Here is a 20779-nt window from a genome sequence, read left to right on the forward strand (position 1 = left end):
GCACGCCTGTAGTCCCAGCTACTTGGGAGGCTGAGGCAGGAGAATCACTTGAACCTGGGAGGCGGAGGTTGCAGTGAGTCAAGATGGCACCATTGCACTCCAGCTGGGCAACAGAGCGAGACTCCGTCTCAAAAAAAAAAAATTAGCCGGGTATGGTGGCACACGTCTGTAATCCTAGCTACTCTGGATGCTGAGGCAGGAGAATCGCTTGAACCCGTAAGGCAGAGGTTTCAGTGAGCCGAGATCATGCCACTGCACTCCAGCTTGGGGGACAGAGCGAGACTCCATCTCAAAAAAAAAATAAAAATAACAATAAAAATCGGGGAGAAAGAACAAAATGAGTAGAGGGTAAAGGAGGAAAGCACTGTTGGGAGCCCAGCAAAGAGGGCGCTTGCATCAGGACAAAGACTCATCCCCTCTGGGAGATGCAGAAGTGGCATCTTGCTGCTCCCCACTCATCACATGTGCCCTTCAAACATGGCTGCTCTTCCACCTAAATCTGTAGTCTGATGTCTATGGGGAAAGTGGCCTTGAAGTCTTGAGGGGCAGTGAGACAGTAGGGGGGAACTGCTTGGCATCCAGCTTGTCCTTATACTGGAGCTCAGGGGTAGCCAAGCGCTCACACTCCTCTTGGTCCTGAGGGCTCAATCCACTCCGAAGTATATAGCCCAAAACCTTAGCTGACCCAAACTGGAAGGGGCGGAATCGGCGATCAGTGATGTATTTGGGGTCAGAAGCCTCACCCCCTGCCAGACAGTGTTTGGCTAGGGCCTCTCGGCGAGCCCGGAGCTCGGCCACAGCTGTCTGCAGCCGGCGCTGGCCGTATTTCTCTATCCGTGCCCAGAGACTGCGGTTGAAGTGGACATACAGAGCCCAGTCCAGGTTGTTCCAGGCTCGGGCCCGTGCAGTCAGCTGCCGGTCCTCTGCAGTCAGTCCACTGTTGCTGACAGTGCTGAGGCCCTGCTTACGTCCAGCCTGGGCATTGTGCATGAAGCCCACCACATCATCTAGACCCCAGCACAGGGCATCTGCCAGCAGAACCAATGACTCATCGAAGTACTCAGCCACCATGACCAGGTCAAAGACAGAGTCCAGCCAGGCCAGACCCCACTGGATGAAGGATGAAGACCCCAAATCGAAAGAGGCAGGGCTTGATATCTGGCTGCGATGATCAGCAACAGTGGAAACAGGATGGATGAGGGCATTGGGATTGAGGGTTTGGGCTCGAGGGCCAGCACCAGAAGGCAAGACCTGCACCTGCAGCTGTCGGGGGTCGGGGTCTCTGGGGGGATGAAGACTCCCTCTCTTGGCCCTCTTCTCTGGGGGAAAGGGCAGGCCAAAGTCAAACCATAGTAAGTTGCGAGCGTAGTGGTCCCCACGGGCCCCAGGCCTGTAGAAGGCTCGAGGATTGGCTAGGAAGGCAGCCAAGGATGGTGACTTGCGGAAGGCTGATGAGGTGGATTTATAATAGGAGAAGGCAGAGCGAGCCAGAGCCGCTGGGTCTCGGACAATGGAAAAAAAGAAGCTGTCAGAAGGCATGACCTGAAGTACCTGCAGAGGAGAGAAGACACAAGAGAGAGAATTGGGCTGGGGAGAAGGTATGCATAAGTATGCACAAGCCATGTGTCCACTGACCCAGCCTCCTCAAACCTCTTTCTCCCAGCTCTGCTAGGAATCCCCAGCTTCCATCACTTGTTGCGTGGCAAGTTACTTAACATCTCTGAGCCTCAATATGCTTATCTGCAATATGGGGATAATCATACTTTCTCAAGTGATTATGAAAGATACATGAGATAAAACATACAAAGAAACCTGGAGGATGGAGCCAGGCATGTTTTGTGTGCCTGTAGACCCAGCTACTCGGGAGGCTGAGGCAGGAGTATGGCTTGAGCATTGCTATGTTGCTGAGGCCAGCCTGGACAACATAGCGAGACCCTGCCTCTACAAAAATAAAACTAAAAAAATTAGCAGGGCAATCAATGATAGACTGGATAAAGAAAATGTGGCACATATACACCATGGAATACTATGCAGCCATAAAAAGGAATGAGATAATGTCCTTTGCAGGTGCATGGATGAAGCTGGAAGCCATCATCATGCTCAGCAAACTAACCTACTCCAGCAAACTGACACAGGAACAGAAAACCAAACACTACGTGTTCTCACTCATAAGTAAGTGGGAGTTGAACAGTGAGAACACATGGACACAGGGAGGGGAACAACACAAACTGGGGCCTGTCGGGGTGGGAAGTAAGGGGAAGGAGAGCATTCAGATGAATACCTAATGCATGCAGGGCTTAAAACCTAGATGACGGGTTGATCAGTGCAGCAAACCACCTTGGCACATGTGTACCTATGTAACAAACCTACGTGTTCTGCACATATATCCCAGAACTTAAAGTAAAATAAAAATAAATTAGCAGGGTATCCTGGCACACACCTGTAGTCCCAGCTACTTAAGAGGCTGAGGTAGTAGGATTGCTTGAGTCCAGGAGTTCAATACAAGCCTGAACAACACAGCAAGACTCTGCCTTGAAAGAAAGGGGCCGGGTGCAGTGACTCACACCTGTAATCCCATCAGTTTGGGAGACTGAGGCAAGTGGATCACAAGGTCAGGAGTTCAAGACTAGCCTGGCCAAGATGGTGAAATCCCCGTCTCTACTAAAACTACAAAAAATTAGCTGGGCGCAGTGGCAGGTGCCTGTAATCCCAGTTACTCGGGAGGCTGAGGTAGGAAAATCACTTGAAGCTGGGTGGCAGAGGTTGCAGTGAGCCGAGATCGTGCCACTGCACTCCAGCCTGGGCAATAAAGTGAGACTCTGTCTCAAAAAAAAGAAAGAAAGAAAGAGAGCCAGAGCAAGAGGGGGAAGGAGAGAACGGAAGAGGAAGGGAGGGGAGGGGAGTAAAGGGAGGGGAAGGGGAGGGGAGGGGCTTGTCAGGGGGTGGGGAGCAAAGGAAGAGAGAGAGCATTAGGGTGGATGCCTAATGCATGCAGGGCTTAAAATCTAGATGACGGGTTGATAGGTACAGCAAACCACCATGGCACATGTATACCTATGTAACAAACCTGCATATTCTGCACATGTATCCCAGAACTTAAAAATTAGCTAGGCACTAATTTTTAAGGGGAGGGGAGGGGAGGGAAAGGAAAGGAAAAAAAGAAAAAGAAAAAAGAGAAAGAAGGGAGGGAGGGAAACCTGGAGGATAGGAAACTCCTGGAGAACATTAATTTCCTTGGGCATTTCTGTCTGCCTTGATCAGTAAAACCTCTAGAAACCAACATTTGTACTCATTTCTCCAGCAAAAACCTGTTGAGTGCCTGGGAGGGGGCATCACTGGCAGCAAAGGAGCAACTATAATGCCATCTCAGGCATAGGCAGCAGGTGGGCAGGCCAGGCCCAGAATCACTGAGGGGTAAAGCACTTCAGGGACTCCTGGGCATCCCAGGGGGCAAAAGACACCCTGGGCCGGGGCACCGGGAAGCCACCGCTGCCTGGTAGGATGCTGCCCTGAGGGCTGGGACATGTGATTCCACCATTCTGCAAGAAGGAAGGTGGAAATCAGGCTGCACCACACCCTAACGTGGCTCTGCAGGCTGATGCAGGTCAGAACCTAGCTCCTGGTCTCCTTAAAGGGTTTCTGCCTCCAAAAATGACTTCCATCATTGAATCTGACTTCTGTCATGGTGTCCCTCAATCGGCTCTGCAAATATGGCACACCTGAATAGCAGCCTGTGAACGCTCTTTTTTTTTTGGCGGGGGGGGGTGCGGACAGGAAATGAGTATTTTTCAAATAAAACTTTTCAGTGTTTTTCTCCTTCTCCTTCTCTTCTCCTTCTCCTTCTCCTTCTCCTTCTCCTTCTCCTTCTCCTTCTCCTTCTTCTTCTTCTTTTCTTTCTTCTTCTTCTTCTTCTTCGAGATGGAGTCTCGCTCTGTCGCCCAAGCTGGAGTGCAGTGGCGCGATCTCGGCTCACTGCAAGCTCCACCTCCAGGGTTCACACCATTGTCCTGCCTCAGCCTCCTGAGTAGCTGGGACTACAGGCGCCTGCCACCACGCCCGGCTAATTTTTTGTATTTTGTTTAGTAGAGACGGGGTTTCACTGTGTTAACCAGGATGGTCTTGATCTCCTGTCGTTGTGATCCACCCACCTCGGCCTCCCAAAGTTCTGGGATTACAGGCGTGAGCCACCACATTCGGCCTCTTATTATTATTTTTTAAGAGACAGTGTTTTCTTGCTCTATCACCTAGGCAGCATATCATAGCTCACTGCAGCCTTGAAAACTCCTGGGCTCAAGGGATTCCCCAAACTCAGCCTCCTGAGTAGCTGGGACTACAGGCACACACCAACATACCCTGTTAATTCTTAATTTTTTTGTAGGGATGGGGTCTTGCTATGTTGCCCAGATTGGCCTCGAACTCATGGGCTCAAGTAATCCTCCCACCTTAGCATGCAAAAGCACTCGGATCACAGGCATGGGCCACCATGCCTGGCCCTGCAGGTCTCTTTGAAGGCAGAGGGGAAAGTGAAGAAAACAGTCTTTGGCATTTGCCTGGAATAAAATCTCACTCTGCCATTTACTAATTCTGTGACTTTGGGAGGGTTATCGAAGGTTCCAGAGCCATCATTCCTCCATCTAGAAATCTGAGTAACTGGGTAACACTTACCTGGAAGAATGTGCAAGTGTCTGGAACATGGTAGATACTCAGTGAATGCTGGTGTCAATGAAGGCCATCATCCTAGCCTCTGGAGAAACCTACCTCAAAAGTCACTGTCATTGCCTCACTCCTGCCAGTGGCCTTTCGCTGCCCATTAGAGCATGCCCATGTCCTCAGCTAGTGTCTCCAGCTCCAGCTTCAACAAGGGTAACTTTGCAGCCCCTGCAGAACTTCCACCCCAGTACAGACGTTCTCCTTCTTATATGCACATACACACATGCACCCCACCATGTCCTTGCTGGTGTTTTGCTCCCTCTAAGAATGCCTCATGCTGTCCTCACCACAAGCCACATCCACCTTTTCCTTTAAAACCCCCCACTCTCGGCTGGGCACGGTGGCTCACACCTGGAATCCCAGCACTTTGGGAGGCCGAGGCGGGCAGATCATTTGAGGTCAGGAGTTTGAGACCAGCCTGGTCAACATGGCGAAACCACATCCCTACTAAAAGTACAAAAATTAGCCAGGTGTGGTGGCGGGTGCCTGTAGTCCCAGCTACTTGGGAGGCACGAGAATTGCTTGAACCCAGGAGGCACAGGTTGCAGTGAGCTGAGGTGGCACTGCTGCACTCCAGCCTGGGGAAAAGAGCAAGACTCTCTCTCAAAATAAATAAATAAATAACATCAAAATTAAATAATAAAGTAAAATAAACCCCCCTCTCCAGAAAGCCTCACCTCTTTGGTGAATACTCTTCTCACCATTCCAGATACAAACGCACACACAAGCCTCGGAAGGAGCCTTGACTTTGGAGTGCATGGACCTGGGCTCAACTTCCAGCTCTGTCACTTTCATTTTCAATTTTATTTATTTATTTATCTTTCTTTCCTTTTTTTTTTTTCTTTTGTGAAACGGAGTCTCACTCTGTTGCCCAGGCTGGTGCGCAGTGGCACGATCTCAGCTCACTGCAACCTCTGCCTCCCAGGTTCAAGCAATTCTCCTGCTCCAGCCTCCCGAGTAGCTGGGATTACGGGCATGCACCACCACACCCGGCTAATTTTTGCATTTTTAATAGAGACGGGGGTTCACCATGTTGGCCAGGCTGGTCTCGAACTTGTGACCTCACGTGATCTGCCCACCTTGGTCTACCAAAGTGCTGGGATTACAGGTGTGAGCCACCGTGCCCAGCCTATTTATTTATCTTTTTTTTTTTTTTTTTTGAGATGGAGTCTCACTCTGCCGCCCAGGCTGGAGTGCAGTGGCCAGATCTCAGCTCACTGCAAGCTCCGCCTCCTGGGTTTACGCCATTCTCCTGCCTCAGCCTCCCAAGTAGCTGGGACTACAGGCGCCCGCCACATCGCCCGGCTAGTTTTTTGTATTTTTTATTTTTATTTTTATTTTTTTTTTATTTTATTTTTTTTTTTTTGAGACGGAGTCTCGCTCTGTCGCCCGGCCTGGAGTGCAGTGGCCGGATCTCAGCTCACTGCAAGCTCCGCCTCCCGGGTTTACGCCATTCTCCTGCCTCAGCCTCCCGAGTAGCTGGGACTACAGGCGCCAGCCACCTCGCCCGGCTAGCTTTTCTGTATTTTTTAGTAGAGACGGGGTTTCACCGTGTTAGCCAGGATGGTCTCGAACTCCTGACCTCGTGATTCGCCCGTCTCGGCCTCCCAAAGTGCTGGGATTACAGGCTTGAGCCACCGCGCCCAGCCGTTTTTTGTATTTTTTAGTAGAGACGGGGTTTCACCGTGTTAGCCAGGATGGTCTTGATCTCCTGACCTCGAGATCCGCCCGTCTCGGCCTCCCAAAGTGCTGAGATTACAGGCTTGAGCCACCGCGCCCGGCCTTATTTATCTTTCAAGACAGGGTCTTATTCTGCCACCAGGTTGGTGTACAGTGGCATGATCTTGGCTCACTGCAGCCTCGACTCCCTTTGCTCAAGTGGTCCTCCCACTTCAGCCTCCTGAGTAGCTGGGACTTCAGGCATACACCACTGCCCTCAGCTATTTTTATTTATGTTTATCTTTTTGTAGAGACGGAGTCTGCTATGTTGCCCAGGCTACTTTTGAACTCCTGGACTCAAGTGATTCTCCTGCCTCAGTCTCCCAAAGTGTGAAGATCACAGGCATGAGCCACCATGCCTGGCCTTAATCTTTATGTTTTTAGCAATAGGATCTTGCTTTGTCACCCAGGTTGGTGTGCAGTTGCACAACCATATCTCACTGCAGCCTCCAACTCCTGGGCTCAAGCAATCCTCCTGCTTCAGCCTCCTGAGTAGCCGAGACTACAGGCATGCATTACCACACCTGGCTGATGTTTTAATTTTTTTATACAGGTGGGGTCTCGCTATATTGGGCAGGCTGGTCTCAAACTGCTGGGTTCAAGTGATTCTCCGCCTCAGCCTCCTAAAGTGCTGGGATTATAAGCGTGAGCCACTGTGGCTACTGGGTGCCATTTTCTAACTGTGAAAGTCTCTTCACCTCCCTGAGACTCGAACTCCACATATGTGTAATGGAGACACTTAAAATGCCTTCCTGGCAAGGTGATGGGAAGATTAGTATTCAGCATTGGTAAATACTCAGTTTAGTTTCTTCCCTGTATGTTTCAATTACACATTGATTTTCTTCCTAGAGGAGCCCTCAGCTTCCTGTGTGTGTCTGAGTATGTGAATGTGTATGTTCTTCTCTCCCCCATTAGAATAGAAGTTCCTGGAGGTCAGGACTGGGCTTCCACCCAGCTATTCTTAGCTGACCTCAGGTGATCTGCCCACCTTGGTTTCCCAAAGTGCTGGGCTTAGCCCCGGGCTAAACGTACAGCTGATCCTCAAAATGTGGCAGACATGGTGAGGAGGTTGAAGAAGACAAGTCAGAAGGCAGTGGGGGAGCTGGGGCCCTGGTGTGACAGTGGAAGGGAGGCTAAGAAAGGGAAGGGGCGTGTTGTCCTAGGTACTTGCGAGGCTGAGGTGGGAGGATTGTTTGAGGCCAGCCTGGGCAACATAGTGAGACCCCATCTCTACAAAAAATAAAAAAAGTTAGCCAGGTGTGGTGGCGTGCACTTGTAGTTACAGCTAGTTGGGAGGCTGAGGTGAGAGGATTGCTTGAGCCCAGGAGTTTGAAGTTGCAGTGAGCTATAATTGTACCACTGCATTCTAGCCTAGATGACAGAGTGAGACCCTGTCTCTCTCTTTCTCTCTCTCTCTCTCTCTCACACACACACACACAGAGGCTGGGCAAGCTCACTCCTGTAATCCCAGCCCTTTGGGAGGTCAAGGTGAGCAGATGGCTTGAGCCCAGGAGTATTTATTTATTTATTTAAGCTCAGGAATTTGAGATCAGTCTGGGCAACATAGCAAGACCCCATCTCTACAAAAAAATTAAAAAGTAGCCATGTGTAGTGGCACATGCCTTAGCCCTAGCTACTCAGGAGGCTGAGGTGGGAGGATCCCTTGAGCCTGGGAAGTCAAGAGCTATGATTGTGCCCCGGCACTCCAGCCTGGGCAACAGAGCAAGACCCTGTCTTCCAAGAAATAAAAAAAAAGAAGGGTAAGGGGCACCTGGAGGGAGAGTTGGGGGCTCAGAGTTGGCAGGGCACTGATGCCAGGGAAATACATTGGTGAAAGTGAGAGACTGTAGTAAGCGCCAGAGAGAGAAGGAAGAGGGGAGGACTTGGGCTCCCAGAAACTTCGGGGGAAGGGACACCTGTAGAGAGGATGGCAGGGATCCCCACTTTTGTGGCCCCTGTGTCCAACTTTAGGGTGAGATGATGCCTGGGGAGCCCTCAAGTCTGGGCCCCCTCCCTTGGTGGTATCAGCCTGAGCCCATCTCTTGCCCTCACGTCTCCTCCCATAAATTAGAAGGTCCTTCTACTGGTCCTATCCTTGGTTTCACTTCCCATTCACCAGGCCACAAGGGGAGCAGCAAGGGAAATCGGGCCGGGCCCTCCCGCCCTCCCCAGCCACCTCCCACCCCTGCGACACTCCTTACCTCTTTCAGGTTGAACCTCATGTGGTGACAGAGGATGTGGAAGGGGATCTGGGTGCCTCCAGTCTGGGGGCGGTAGCCTTTTACCCTTGAGGCCTGGAAGAGCCTTGGGTAGCCAAACTGGTAGCGGGCAGGGAGGGCGAAGCGCAGCCCGTGCCTGTCCCCGTAGCGGTGAAGCAGGCTCAGCACAGAGCTGCTCCCAGATTTATGCGTCTTCAGGAACACGAGTCGCTGCCGGGGTGCGCAGGACGGAAGGGCTGGTTGTAGAGATGGAGCCGAGGGCTGTCGGAGCTGTGGCCCTGGTAGCCTGGGAAGAGATGTAGGGGGAGTGTCCTGTCCCTCAGCAGCAAATGGGTGGAAGGGACAGAGGGCATGGAGGCTTCTGAGTCCCTAAGAGTCACCAGCCCCAGGCGGGATGGGGAAGAGCAAGTGTGGGGCATCTAGAAGGAGTTGGGGCAAAGTGGGAACTTACCTCCTCTGGAAGGGCCCTCCCAAGAGCTGGAGTGCAAAGCCAATGGTCATGAAGACTCCCAGAGCCACCCCCAGGCTCCGAGGTCCCCAGAGCCGCAGCGTCCTGGCAGGAGACAGAGGGCCCATGTGGCACAGGGAAGGGTGAGATGAGAGAGGGATGGAGCCAGGGCCAGGAACAGGGGCAGAGACAGCTGGAGAAAGCCGTGCAGCCGCGGAAGGCGCCGGTTGCAGATCGGGGGGTCATTCCCCAGGCCTGTTTGCAGTCTTGGTTGAGTCTGCCCCCTGAGTTAGCAGATTTTTGCCTCTGTCAGCGTCTAGGAGGGAAATGAGGGGGGAAGAAGGGAAGTCTAAGGAGAGAGGCAGAGTGAGCCTTCTCCTGGTTCAGGGAAGGGGAGTGGCCGGGAATGCGGTCTACACCCAGACTCTCCTAGGTGGCCCCACAGCTACTCCCTCTGCTCTATCACTTTCTTATCTCCAATTCCCCCAGCTCCCCACCTACAGTTGTTCCTGAGCCTCGAGGACTTAGAAGGGAAGGAGAGAAAAAGCCCCAGCTCATGAATGAAACAGCCAGCAAGAGAGAGATCAGACCAATCAGCTCATTAAGACAGTCGGGTCAGACCATGGTCGGAACCCTGGCTTCCTCCTGAGCCCCTCTGGCTGTCACAGATGGGGATGAAGAGCCCTATCCCAGGGCCAGGAAGGGAAGCCATACGGTGGGAATGAGGATCAGACAGGACACAGGTGGATGAACCCAGGCAGGAGGAAGGGAGGTTGGACTTCCAGGAGTGGCATTGCAATGGGCAAGAGCCACTGTGTTCTAAATTCCCGCACCTCTTTTTCCTCTGTCTCAGCACGGGGCAGACCCCCATGTGCGACAGGGGCTGGGGGAGACGTGTAGCTACTTGTGAAGCCCAGATCCCCGGACTTAACCTACCATGCCACTTTCCAACCTTATCAGTGCACCCAGAGGAGACTGAAAGGGTGGGGCTGGAGAGGGAGACAGAGAGAGAGAGAGAGAGAGAGAGAGAGAGAGAGAGAGAGAGAGAGAGAGAGAGACAGAGAGACTATAACACAAAGATACAGAGAATGGCACAAATACTAACTGTAGAATTCCTTCTCAAGCCTGAGCGTCCTAATCAACCAGGTGTCCAGCCCCACCCCTTCAGATTACAACTCACGATCAAGGACCACAGCCCCCTCCAACAAGCCCCGACAGCTCCCTGCTCCGATGAGCCAGGGGTAACCCCAGGCAGAGAGAAGCCACACTTTTACTCCCGGAGACCCGCCCCCTCTGGCATCACTCCTCAATTCCCTCCCCAATCACAGCCCCTGGGGTCCAGCTGCGTCTCCCCTACCCAGAGCCCTTCATTTCCTTCCATCCATCTCTCCCTTCCCATGACTGGAGATCCCAGCCCTCTGTCCCCTCCAGCTTTGGTGACTGCCCAGTCAGTTGCCCCTGCCAGGGTCGCATGAACCCCTCACGTCTCCTCCCATAAATTAGAAGGTCCTTCTACTGGTCCTATCCTTGGTTTCACTTCCCACTCACCAGGCCACAAGGGAGCAGCAAGGGAAATCGGGCCGGGCCCTCCCGCCCTCCCCAGCCACCGCCCGACTCTTGGCTCAGCTCAACTTTCCCCAAGAACTTTCTCAGCGCCCAGGCTCCTCCCTCCTCCCTTTGTCCCGCCAGCCCCAGCAGCTGCTGTAGCTTTGACTGCAGTTCTAGGTCTCTCCCCCGCTGCATCTTCCCCTCTCTGGCAGGGCACCCAGACTCCCCTTGGAAGACACCACTTCCACCCCCCTTTCACACTTGGGAATCAATCCTACCATTTTCTCTTGGCTTGCCGCAGAACAAAAGATTCATTCAGGCGGCAGAAAGAAAGAAGGAAGGAAGAACGTGATATTTGAAAGCAGACATTGTCAAAGACGTGGCAAGGTAGCCAGAGACTGATGCTCAGAGAACAAGGCCTCCCATCTTGAAGGCAGGGGACAGTGATGTGGTCACCTTAATAATGCCTCGTGGCCGGGCGTGGTGGCTCACGCCTGTAATCCCAGCACTTTGGAAGGCTGCGGCTGGCGGATTGCTTGAGGTCAGGAGTTCGAGATCAGCCTGGCCAACATGGTGAAACCCCATCTCTACTAAAGATACAAAAATTAGCTGGGTGTGGTGGCAGGCGCCTGTAATCCCAGCTACTCAGGAGGCTAAGGCAGGAGAATCATTTGAACTGGGGAGGCGGAGGGAGGTTGCAGTGAACCAAGATCGCACCATTGCACTCCACCCTCGCAACAACAGTGAGACTCCGTCTCAAAAAAAAAAAAAAAAAAAGCCTCATGTTCAAAGAGCATTTTGCAGGTGACAAGGTGCTTTTTCACACAGATTCTATTTGGTCCCCACAATTCTCCCTGTTGTACAAACGAAGATGCTCAGAGGCCCAGAGGGTGGGAGATCAGGGATTATTCCCTAGACCCGCCTCCTGGGGGAGAGGTGCCAAGGGAGGTGAAAAGCTGGCAGAAAATGAGCCGGTCAGAGAGGCTCTAAGACCTCTGCTGGGGGCCAGGGCTCAGGCACTGACAGTGACAGCACAGAAGCCACACATGGGGTCCAATACATTACCATTTATTTACAGAATAAACACAGACTCAAACACTGAAACATGGAGTTTGTGAAGGATGTGGGTGGCAGAGGTCACGAGATGAGCACCCCCCCACGTTGTCTTTTTTAAATTTTGGTTTAAGAAATTGATACTGAAAAAACTCAACAGAACCCAAGCCCATGAAGCCTCACATCCTACTCAAGCACCCCCAGTCCCCTGCCCCACACCCTGTCAGCATCCAGCTTTGTCCATTTCTGAGACCAGATGCCCCCACCCCTCCCGACTTCCAGCTTCCTTCAAACCCCTTCCCCAGCTGCAACTCTAAACTCCTCATTTCTCTGTTGGAGCTGATCACCAGCCCCAGCCTTAGAGGGCTGGAGATTATACTCTCTAAGGAAACCACATTGCCTCCTAAATAAATACCCCAGGTCCCCCTCCCATTACCAAATGAAAAAATAAATATTGTGAACACCCACCCACCTCTGATGAAAATCTCCTGGATTTGGGGCCCCAGCCATTCACCTGCAAAGTCCCTTCTCTACCTTCTCTGCAGCCCCCTTCGACTCCTCCCCAGGCCCAGCTGAGGGGGGAGTAGGGGAAAGGGCCATGAACCCTTCTGATGCTAGGGCACCCCTCCCCTGTTATCGAGGTCCAAGCAGGGCGAGGGATGAGACAGAGAGAATGAGGATGGTTTGGGTGTGAAAACCAATAGATGCCCCCCCACTCCTGCTCCGGCCCCGGTTGTAGCGAGCACTGCCACCTCCTCCTTTGCCACCAGAACCATCCCTTCTAGGAGGGTATGGAGGCCGAGGAAGCCGGGCAGGGGGAGCCCCAGCCCCAGCCATCCAGTCATCTGCATACTGCTGTCCCCCTCCAGAGCCACTGGCATCCTCATCTGCAAGGAAGAAGAGGGACAGAGACAGGATGGGAGGGAGAGGCAGAGGGAGACAGAGGAAGAAAAAGAAATTGAGATAAAAACAGAAAGAGAGAGGCAGGGGAGAGGGAGAGGGAGACACGGGTGGATGCCGGGTTGGGTAAAGGAGAAAGACCATGAGTGACAGGAAGGCAGGGAGAGAGGGAAAGAGAGAGATCCAACAGCAGACATAGCGGGGAGAGATCATGATGGGAGACAATGAGACAGAGAGAAAAAAGACAGGCAGATGGGGAGACAGGATAACAAGAAAAACCAGAAAAATCAGAAGTACAGAGAAGCAGAGAGCAGCCAGGAAGAGGGGTGGGGGAAGAGTGACAGAGACAGAGACAGACAGAAGAAGAGAAGAAAACAGTAAGTGTCTGTGCCTTGCCTCTCTGTCTGGCAAATTCCACTCTGGGGAGCAAGCCCAATGTCACCCACCACCCTGGCTTCCCAGCCTCCCCCAAGTTGCCCCCTCCCCCATTTCCCACTGCCCTTTGCCCATTATAAGGGTCTTCCCACTGTTCTCTAAGAATGTTTTCGTGTCTCCCCTACTGGCCCGAAAGGATAGAGATCCCCTCATTGATCTGTTACCCCCAGTCTTTGAAGTCAACCCTCAGTAAATACTCATTGAATGAATTAATGAATGAATGAATGCTAAGAGCAGAAGCACGGGGAACTACCAGGAGAGGGGAGAGGCTTAAGGGCAGTGGGCGGGGCTCAGGCTCAGGAATGCCGGGGTCTCACCCGCGTCCTGCCCGTCCAGGTCGTGTCCCAGTGCGGCTGCCTTCATCCTGGCCGTGGCCGCCCGGAGCTGTAGCCGACGCCGCCGTGTCGGGACATCGGGGCCTGAGGTGTCCACCTTGAGCTCGGGGTTGTTGACCTGCTCGGCCAGGGACTCCCCGACCACTGGCGGCAAGTACCTGCAAACAGAGCAGCCCCGAAGCTCTCGCTCGTGCGCGCGGCCCCGCCTCTCCCGGCTGCGGCCCCGCCCCCTGCTGCCCCACCACGCCCCCGAGGCTCACCTGCCCCACCCGGCTCCGGTCCAGCAGAGCGCCACCTCCAGCGAGGCGTCCGCTGCCATGCGAGAGTCTCCGCACACAGTCAGGGACTGCCGGGCCCAGAAGCCCCGCATCCGGGCCAGACGCTCGTGGAGCTCCCACACCTGGGCAGGAGAGAAGGGGCGGGGCGAGCTGGAGCGCAACCCCCATCCCCATCCCCGACCCCGCCCCTCCCGCCCCCAACTCCTTGGTCACCCCACGCACCAGCCGGTGCAGGTTGGTGCCCGCGGCCGTCGTGGGCCGCTCCTCCTCGGTCACCATCGACCACAGCCGGCCTGCCTCTTCTCGGGGCGGCGGGGCTCGACGGTTGCGGGTCCGCACAGGGTGCGGGGGGCCGCACTCCTGAAACACCTGCGGCACGGGGAAGAGACCTCACACAGTCACCCTGGGGGGAACCACACTGCGTCCTCACTCTGACCCCAGAGTCTCTTCTCAGATCCCCTATACTGTCTCCCTGACACCCACACCGTCCCCGCCCTGGGCCTCACCTCCACCCTTCTCTCCCCTGTACCTGGGCGGACACCTTCGCACTGTTTTCCTGCAGGTACATCAAACCCTCCGAGATCTTCACCCCAATGGACTTAGCCACCAGCTCAAAGGAAAAGGGGCCCTGAAGCTTATCAGCCAGGATCAGGAGACCATCTTAAGGGAGGCAGAGAAAGAGAAAGGATGGGATGAGTGGTGATACTGAACTAGGAACAAAAATCCTCACTCGGGCTTTAGAGAAGCATCAGAGTGTTTCAGGGAAACTCACATGAGCTCCCTTTCATGTTTTCCCCCAATTTGGCTTTAGAGCCCCTCTCCAGTTCACCCCCAGCCTTACTCGGGACCCTCCTCCATTCCAGACTTTTTTAAAATTTAAATTTAAATTTTAGGATTTTCGGATTTTTTTTTTTTTTTTTTTTTTTTTTTTGAGACGGAGTCTTGCCCTGTCGCCTGAGCTGGAGTGCAGTGGCCAGATCTCAGCTCACTGCAAGCTCCGCCTCCCGGGTTTACGCCATTCTCCTGCCTCAGCCTCCCAAGTAGCTGGGACAACAGGCGCCAGCCACCTCGCCCGGCTAGTTTTTTTTGTATTTTTTAGTAGAGACGGGGTTTCACTGTGTTAGCCAGGATGGTCTCGAACTCCTGACCTCGTGATCCGCCCGTCTCGGCCTCCCAAAGTGCTGGGATTACAGGCTTGAGCCACCGCGCCCGGCTTTTTTTTTTTTTTTTGAGACTGAGTCTCCCTCTGTCGCCCAGGCTCGATGGAGTGCATTGGCGTGATCTTGGGTCATGCAACCTCGGCCTCCTGGGTTCAAGCAATTCTTCTGCATCAGCCTACAGGCGCCCGCCATCATGCCCGGCTAATTTATATATATATATATATATTTTTTTTTTTTTTTTTCTTTTCAGTAGAGACAGAATTTTACCCTATTGGCCAGGCTGGTCTCGAACTCCTGACCTTGTTCTTGTGATCCGCCTGCCTCTGTCTCCCAAAGTGCTAGGATTATAGGCATGAGCCACCGTGCCTGGCCAATTTAAGGATTTTTTAAAAGACAGGGTCTTACTCTCTCGCCCAGGCTAGAGTATAGGGGCACCCTCATAGCTTACCGCAGCCTCTAACTCCTGGGATCAAGGGAGCCTCCTGCCTCAGCCTCTGGAGTAACTGGGACAACAGGCATGTGTGCCACCATGCCTAAGAAGTTATTTTTTTCTTTTTTTGGTAGAGATGGGGTCTAGTTACATTGCCCAGGCTGGCTTCCAACTCCTGGCCTCAAGTGATCCTCCTGCCTCAGCCTTAGGAGTAACTGGGACTACAGGCGTGGGCGCTACCACGTCTGGCTAATTTCTTTCTTTCTTTCTTTCTTTCTTCTTTCTTCTTTCTTCTTTCTTTCTTTCTTTTTGTAGAGATGATGTCTAGCTATGTTGCCCCGGCTGGGTTCCAACTCCTGGCCTCAAGTGATCCTCCTGCCTCTCAGTCTCTCAAAGTGCTGTAATTACAGGTGTGAGCCACCATGCCTGGCTCCAGGCTTTCTTGAATCCCCTCACCCAAATAGTTGCCCCAGTCAGGCTCAAGTCCCCTGCTGCTGAGACAGCCACGAACCACGTTGAGGCAGAAGCCCTGGCAGGGCATAAGTGAGGGGACTCCTCGGCAAAGGGGACAGCCGATGAGACGCATCAGAGCCTGGCTGCAGCCTTCAGACACCGGCACCTGGGGGCAGAGAGTGGGGCTATGTCCTCCACAAACATTGTGGCTGCTCTCAGCCCGGCTTGGTGCCAGGCACAGACAGAAATCACATACCCCACCCCACACCTAGGGCTGGTGACCCCATGTGGCAGCAGGTGAGATTGTCACAGATCTGAGGAGGGAGGTTCCAGGTTGCTGACACTGATTCGTGGGAGGGGTGGAACTAGAGAGGCAGTTAGGGGTGGAGGGAAGATTCAAGGACAAGAGTGAGCCCATCACAGCTGGGGAGGGAGGAGGTGGTCAGGAGGCAGAAGGTGAGGCTGGGAGGTCAGGTAGAGGATGGGCAGTGACAGAGGCCAAGCCAGGCATCTGGCCTTCAGCAGCAGGGAAGTGGAGTCATTGAGGGCTCCTGGGGGGTTGGGCAGGGGCAGTATCCAATCTGACTGCTATGGAGATGAGCAGGCCCTTGGGGACTGAGGGGGTTAAGGGTCCACAGAGGGGAGGAGGGGGTCAGAGATCATGGATCGTGGACCAGTGGAGGTTTCACTCCAGCTCCCTCCTTCCTAATTCATCCTGGGACACCAGGGCCTGGAGGCAGACAGAGCCCCAGGCCTGTCCTGCCAGCTGGTGGCTAATTCTTCCTCGTGGGGTCTCTCTCACTTCTGCCTCTCCCTCCCTGGCCTCTGCCCACTCTAACCTTAAGTGCTTCGCTGACCACATTTCTTCCAGTCTCCAGGCCCTGCACAAAGGCTCGGGCAGCCACCAGGGTCCGGGTTATCTGGGAGAAGGCAAAGAAGATGAGAAAAACCACAAGGGTGTTATGGGTCAGTCAAGGCTGGAGCCAAGAGACTGCATCAAGAGCAGTGAGGGTTGGGTTTGTGGGGTTCTCTCAAAGTGGGTCGAGTGTTGGGTGGTAGAGAGGCAGGTTCAAGAGCCCCACAGGAATTATAGTCTTAAAGAAAACCAAAGGAAGGCTTGGGAAGAGATGGAGGGATTATGTTGTACAGGGCTTAGAGATAGAGAAATTGTATATCAGAACTAACACTGAACTTGAAGCCAGAAGACCTGGATGTGAGCCATGGTTCTGCCATTTACTGGCTGGAAAGCTTAACCTCTGGGAGCCTCAGTTTTCTCATCTGTAAAATAAGGGCATGACTCTCTACCTTGTGATTTGCTTTCTCGGAAACTGATTTGCTTTCTAGGAAACCGATTTGCTTTCTAGGCTCACCAGGGCGAGTATTAAAGGACCAGCGAGTAGGCAGGGCTAGGAGCAAAACTGCAAGTTTATTTTTTGGTCAGCCAGCTTTGTGGGGGAGGGGTGAGGTCCGTCGGTCTCTGGCAGGGGAGGCCGGGGGAGTCACCCGGTGGAGCTCTCGGGCGGAGTTCCTGCAGTCCTGACAGGAGTGGGGGCTGAGGAAGTGCGCACCGCGCGCCCACCGGGAGCGGCTTTTATGTCCTGGGCTTGGGAGTGGGCGGGCAGTGGGCGGGACATTGGCGGGTCGGGGCGGGCAGTAGGCGTGGCTAGGCGGGTTCCGGTTTTTCTCCGTCGGAGGTCGGGTTGCGCCTGTGCAGTCGACCTGTGTCTTTCCCAGGCTCGGGAAAGTTGACGGTGAAGAACCCGAAACTGCGCCATCTTGCCTCCGTTCGTCAAACACCTTGCAGGGTGATGATGACAACTAAATGTGATACTATAAAAGAAAATGCCTTTTGCATATTGAATACATAATTCCTGTTTAGTTGAACCAGAGGAAGTCAAGGTGTTAGGATTAGGGAGGGGTTGGCACAAAGGTGGCTGGAGGTTAAGGGTAGGTGAGTGTTTGTGTGAAACTAGGGCACAGAATGGGAGGTGGCAGGGGTGGGAGCATCTGCTTCAAGAAGACCAAGGGGCACTGGGTCCGGCAGTGGTAAGTAAAGCTCAGGATAGGGATCACCAGGTCAGAAATGGCTTCAATGCAGGATGGGAGGATCACCAGGTCAGAGGTGACTGGAACACACCAGTTTGGAGATGAGTGGTGCACAGTTCAGGGGTCACTAGGTCAGAAGTGGTTGAAGCTCAGACCTCAGGATCCCTCACCTGCAGGCGGAGGCGGCGGGGTGAGTCCCCGAAGGGCTGCAGAGAGCCATCGGTAGATGAGGCCAAGCGTGAGAGGCAGAGCAGGTAGTCAGGGGGGAAGCTGTACTGTGGGTGCAGCAGCGGGAACACTCTCTCCAGGAGCTGTGCCCAGAAATCCGCCAGGGTGTCATCCAACCCCTCACCAGATTCCCCATAGAAGTCTCGCAGCCGAGAGAACAGGCCATTGAATATGAGAGCGTGCTGGGCATACAGGCGGCCGTAGGAGTGGGAGAAGAGATGGGTCAGAGAGCGCTGGGCTACCGAGAGCATCTCCAGAAAAAACTCTGCAGCAAATGCAGGGAACAGGTGGAAGGTGGGTGAGGCCAGAGAAGGGGAGAAAAGTGAACAGGCAGAGACAGGAGGGGATGGGAGAGAAGAGAAAAGACAAGTGAATCAGAAACTGAGTAACTCTCAGAGATGGGGCAGACAGGGAATGAGGGAGGGCGGGGCCCTGGAGATAGAGTCTGGGGGGTGGGCGGGCTAAACCAGGGCTGGGAGGGGATGGAATCTTCAGAGACGGAGTAAGGAGTAGGGACAGGAGGCTTGCTGGGGTCCTAAGCGCCGAGAGGAGCTATGAAGCTGAGTTTGGGGACCCCAGGTCCTCACCATCAAATTTTCTGTGCCTGGCAGCCAGTGTGTGAACCAGAAAGGAGCCGCTGTCCTCCACCAGGCTTCGGAAGGTGGCCTCAGTCTCCCTGATCAGCCTCTGCTCTGTCTCACTGGAACAGCAGGTGTACTCCTGGGGACAGACCCGGAGGTGCTCACCTGGACAGAGGAGATGTGAAGGAATGGTGGGAAGTGATATCCTAAAATTCCTTCCATTTTCCGCCTCTCTCTGGGGACGATGCCTTCTCTTCTACCTGCCTGGTCTCTTTTCTATTGTCTGCACCCTCTTCCCCACCTGACCCTATTCCCCACCTTATTGTCTCCTCACCCATCCCAAGTTCACTCCCATTAGCCACGGGATCATCAATTTAACAGCTGCCCTGAGGGCCAAGTCAGTGGTCAGAGTGTCCTCAGGTAACCCTCCCCAACGTCCACACCCCAGACCTCGAGGGACTTGGGAGGACAGCTTCTAGGGGATGAAGAAAGGGGCTTGGAAGGGTGGGGTTACTGGGTGAGCAATAAAGTATTCTCATAGAAGGGGCTAACAGAAACAGGGAGAACATGGCTGTGAAGAAAGAAACACATAGGGGGGTGTTAATTACGAGGAGGGGATTCCTGGGGTGGGGATGGAGTAAGAGCTCTATTCTGTGCATAGCAGGGTTATTGTGATCCCGGTAAGGAAGTTACAGGAGGAGAACAGACACTACTGTGGGATGAAAAGATTAGTATAACGGTCACTCTGAAAGGGAAGAGAGTTATTGTGAGATGAGGAGGCCCTGCCCCCGTCCCCACCCCCAATTCTCTAGTCTTCCTCTTTCTCCTCACCTGAGATCAGGGCGGGAGGGATTAGGTTTAAGCTATGTTTGTGATCCCGGTAAGGAAGTTACAGGAGGAGAACAGACACTACTGTGGGATGAAAAGATTAGTATAACGGTCACTCTGAAAGGGAAGAGAGTTATTGTGAGATGAGGAGGCCCCGCCCCCGCCCCACCCCCAATTCTCTAGTCTTCCTCTTTCTCCTCACCTGAGATCAGGGCGGGAGGGATTAGGTTTAAGCTATATCCCCGGGCCCCCAGCACCTGCCGGGTCTCTGCACAACTCCGGGTGACCTTTGCCTCGCTCCCGGGTCCGGGACCAGGACCGGGACACAGAGGCAGCAGCAGAAGCAGGAGAGGTCGCAGCACGAACATAGCTGCAGCCACCCCGGGACGGCAAAGTGGGTCCTAAGGAGGAAAGAAGAGCCTCCCAAACTCGGGAATCCGGTACTCGGCCGCGGGACCGCTCCGCGGGTCAGAGAAAGAGCGCTATCCCCGAAAACTGAATACCGAGCGCGATAGCTGGACCAGGCGGCATCTGCCGAGACAATGGGAGCGGGGAGCCGGACAGGGGGCGGGGTCCGAGGCGGGGCCCCGCCAATAATGGCTCGGAGACGGCTTCAGGGGCGGGGGCAAGGAAGAAATTAAGCCAATGTAGCGCAGAAGCTCCGCAGGGGGGCGGGAACCGGCCGGCACTGAGGAGGTTGGTAAAATAGGGGCGTGGTCTCCCTCGGGGGCGTGGCGATCCTGTTCAAAAGGCGGGGCCTGGGTGGAATCCAGCCTATGGCAATTGAGAAACCAGATTAAAGGGGTTACTACGAGTCTGGTCCGAAACCCGTCCCATGGAGGGGGAGATTGAGGGTTGCGGGGGTGGGGCCTGGGTGGGGGCGGGGCTAAAGCGGACCGCACGCGTGCCCAAGCCCACGTGACAGGGCAGCACGCCTGAGAGCTTAAGGCCACACGAGGCTGTGGAGCGGCGTAACTCAAACGTGGCGCGCACCAGCTCGCACACTCCCAAGCCTCGCGATAGCTACTGGCCCTGGGCGAGCCGTTGGGATTGCGCTTGCGCACAGCGTGTTTTGTGCCTTCCCGCGCTTTTCTGAACTCTTTCACCACCGGAAGGGCAGCGGCGGGCGCCTGTGCGGAAGGTGGGGTGGCGAGAGACACCTGAGGGACCTGAGGTGGGGGGCCTTCCCTGAACCCTGCTTCGCCAGAAGTCACTCTTCCAGGCTCTGACAGTGAGGTTTCTCCTTGACACAAGAACACACCGTCTCGCGACCCTCCCGGCCCTGATACTAGGAGCCTCCCTGGGCCGTGCCCCCAATGGCCTCTGCCACAGAGCCCGAGAATCCTCTTCCCAGGCCTCCAGAGACTGAGAGTCCACTCTCCTAAGCGCTTGGAAGGCTCCTCATCCC

At 54.2% G+C, this 20779-nt stretch overlaps 3 protein-coding genes across 12 annotated transcripts in view; 1 reads left to right on the forward strand and 2 right to left on the reverse strand.

Annotated features, from left to right (window-relative positions):
- Window positions 1-206: 206 nt before the first annotated feature.
- Window positions 207-13487, reverse strand: GAL3ST4 (galactose-3-O-sulfotransferase 4). Of its 3 annotated transcripts, none has more exons than XM_033192064.1 (4): window positions 13350-13487; window positions 9100-9412; window positions 8631-8934; window positions 207-1551 (listed from the first exon to the last, which is right to left on the reverse strand). In XM_033192064.1, the coding sequence occupies exons 2-4, from the start codon at window positions 9222-9224 to the stop codon at window positions 514-516; spliced, it is 1467 nt and encodes a 488-aa protein (XP_033047955.1). In that variant the 5' UTR covers window positions 9225-9412; window positions 13350-13487; the 3' UTR covers window positions 207-513. The 3 variants fall into 3 exon arrangements, with proteins under 3 accessions (XP_033047955.1, XP_033047956.1, XP_033047954.1); XM_033192065.1 differs by lacking the exon at window positions 13350-13487 and adding an exon at window positions 10645-11233; XM_033192063.1 differs by lacking the exon at window positions 13350-13487 and having other exon boundaries at window positions 9100-11233.
- Window positions 11697-20346, reverse strand: GPC2 (glypican 2). Its single transcript, XM_033192062.1, has 10 exons — window positions 19574-20346; window positions 18550-18708; window positions 17905-18227; window positions 16528-16608; window positions 15692-15854; window positions 14175-14305; window positions 13868-14014; window positions 13628-13767; window positions 13350-13525; window positions 11697-12584 (listed from the first exon to the last, which is right to left on the reverse strand). Exons 1-10 carry the CDS (start codon window positions 19737-19739, stop codon window positions 12331-12333), a joined length of 1740 nt encoding a protein of 579 aa, XP_033047953.1. The 5' UTR covers window positions 19740-20346; the 3' UTR covers window positions 11697-12330.
- A 71-nt stretch (window positions 20347-20417) lies between these two features.
- Window positions 20418-20779, forward strand: part of STAG3 (stromal antigen 3) — a 39778-nt gene continuing 39416 nt past the window's right edge. For 6 of the 8 annotated variants that reach the window (XM_033192056.1, XM_033192049.1, XM_033192053.1 and 3 more), the window contains exon 1: window positions 20418-20545. The gene's annotated coding sequence lies outside the window, so the exon portion shown is untranslated. The remainder of the gene's footprint in view (window positions 20546-20779) is intronic. The other 2 variants (XM_033192050.1, XM_033192055.1) reach the window with 1 other exon arrangement.

Source organism: Trachypithecus francoisi, unplaced genomic scaffold (genome assembly GCF_009764315.1).
Source record: "Trachypithecus francoisi isolate TF-2019V2 unplaced genomic scaffold, Tfra_2.0 Lachesis_group4, whole genome shotgun sequence".
Lineage (NCBI taxonomy): Eukaryota > Metazoa > Chordata > Mammalia > Primates > Cercopithecidae > Trachypithecus > Trachypithecus francoisi.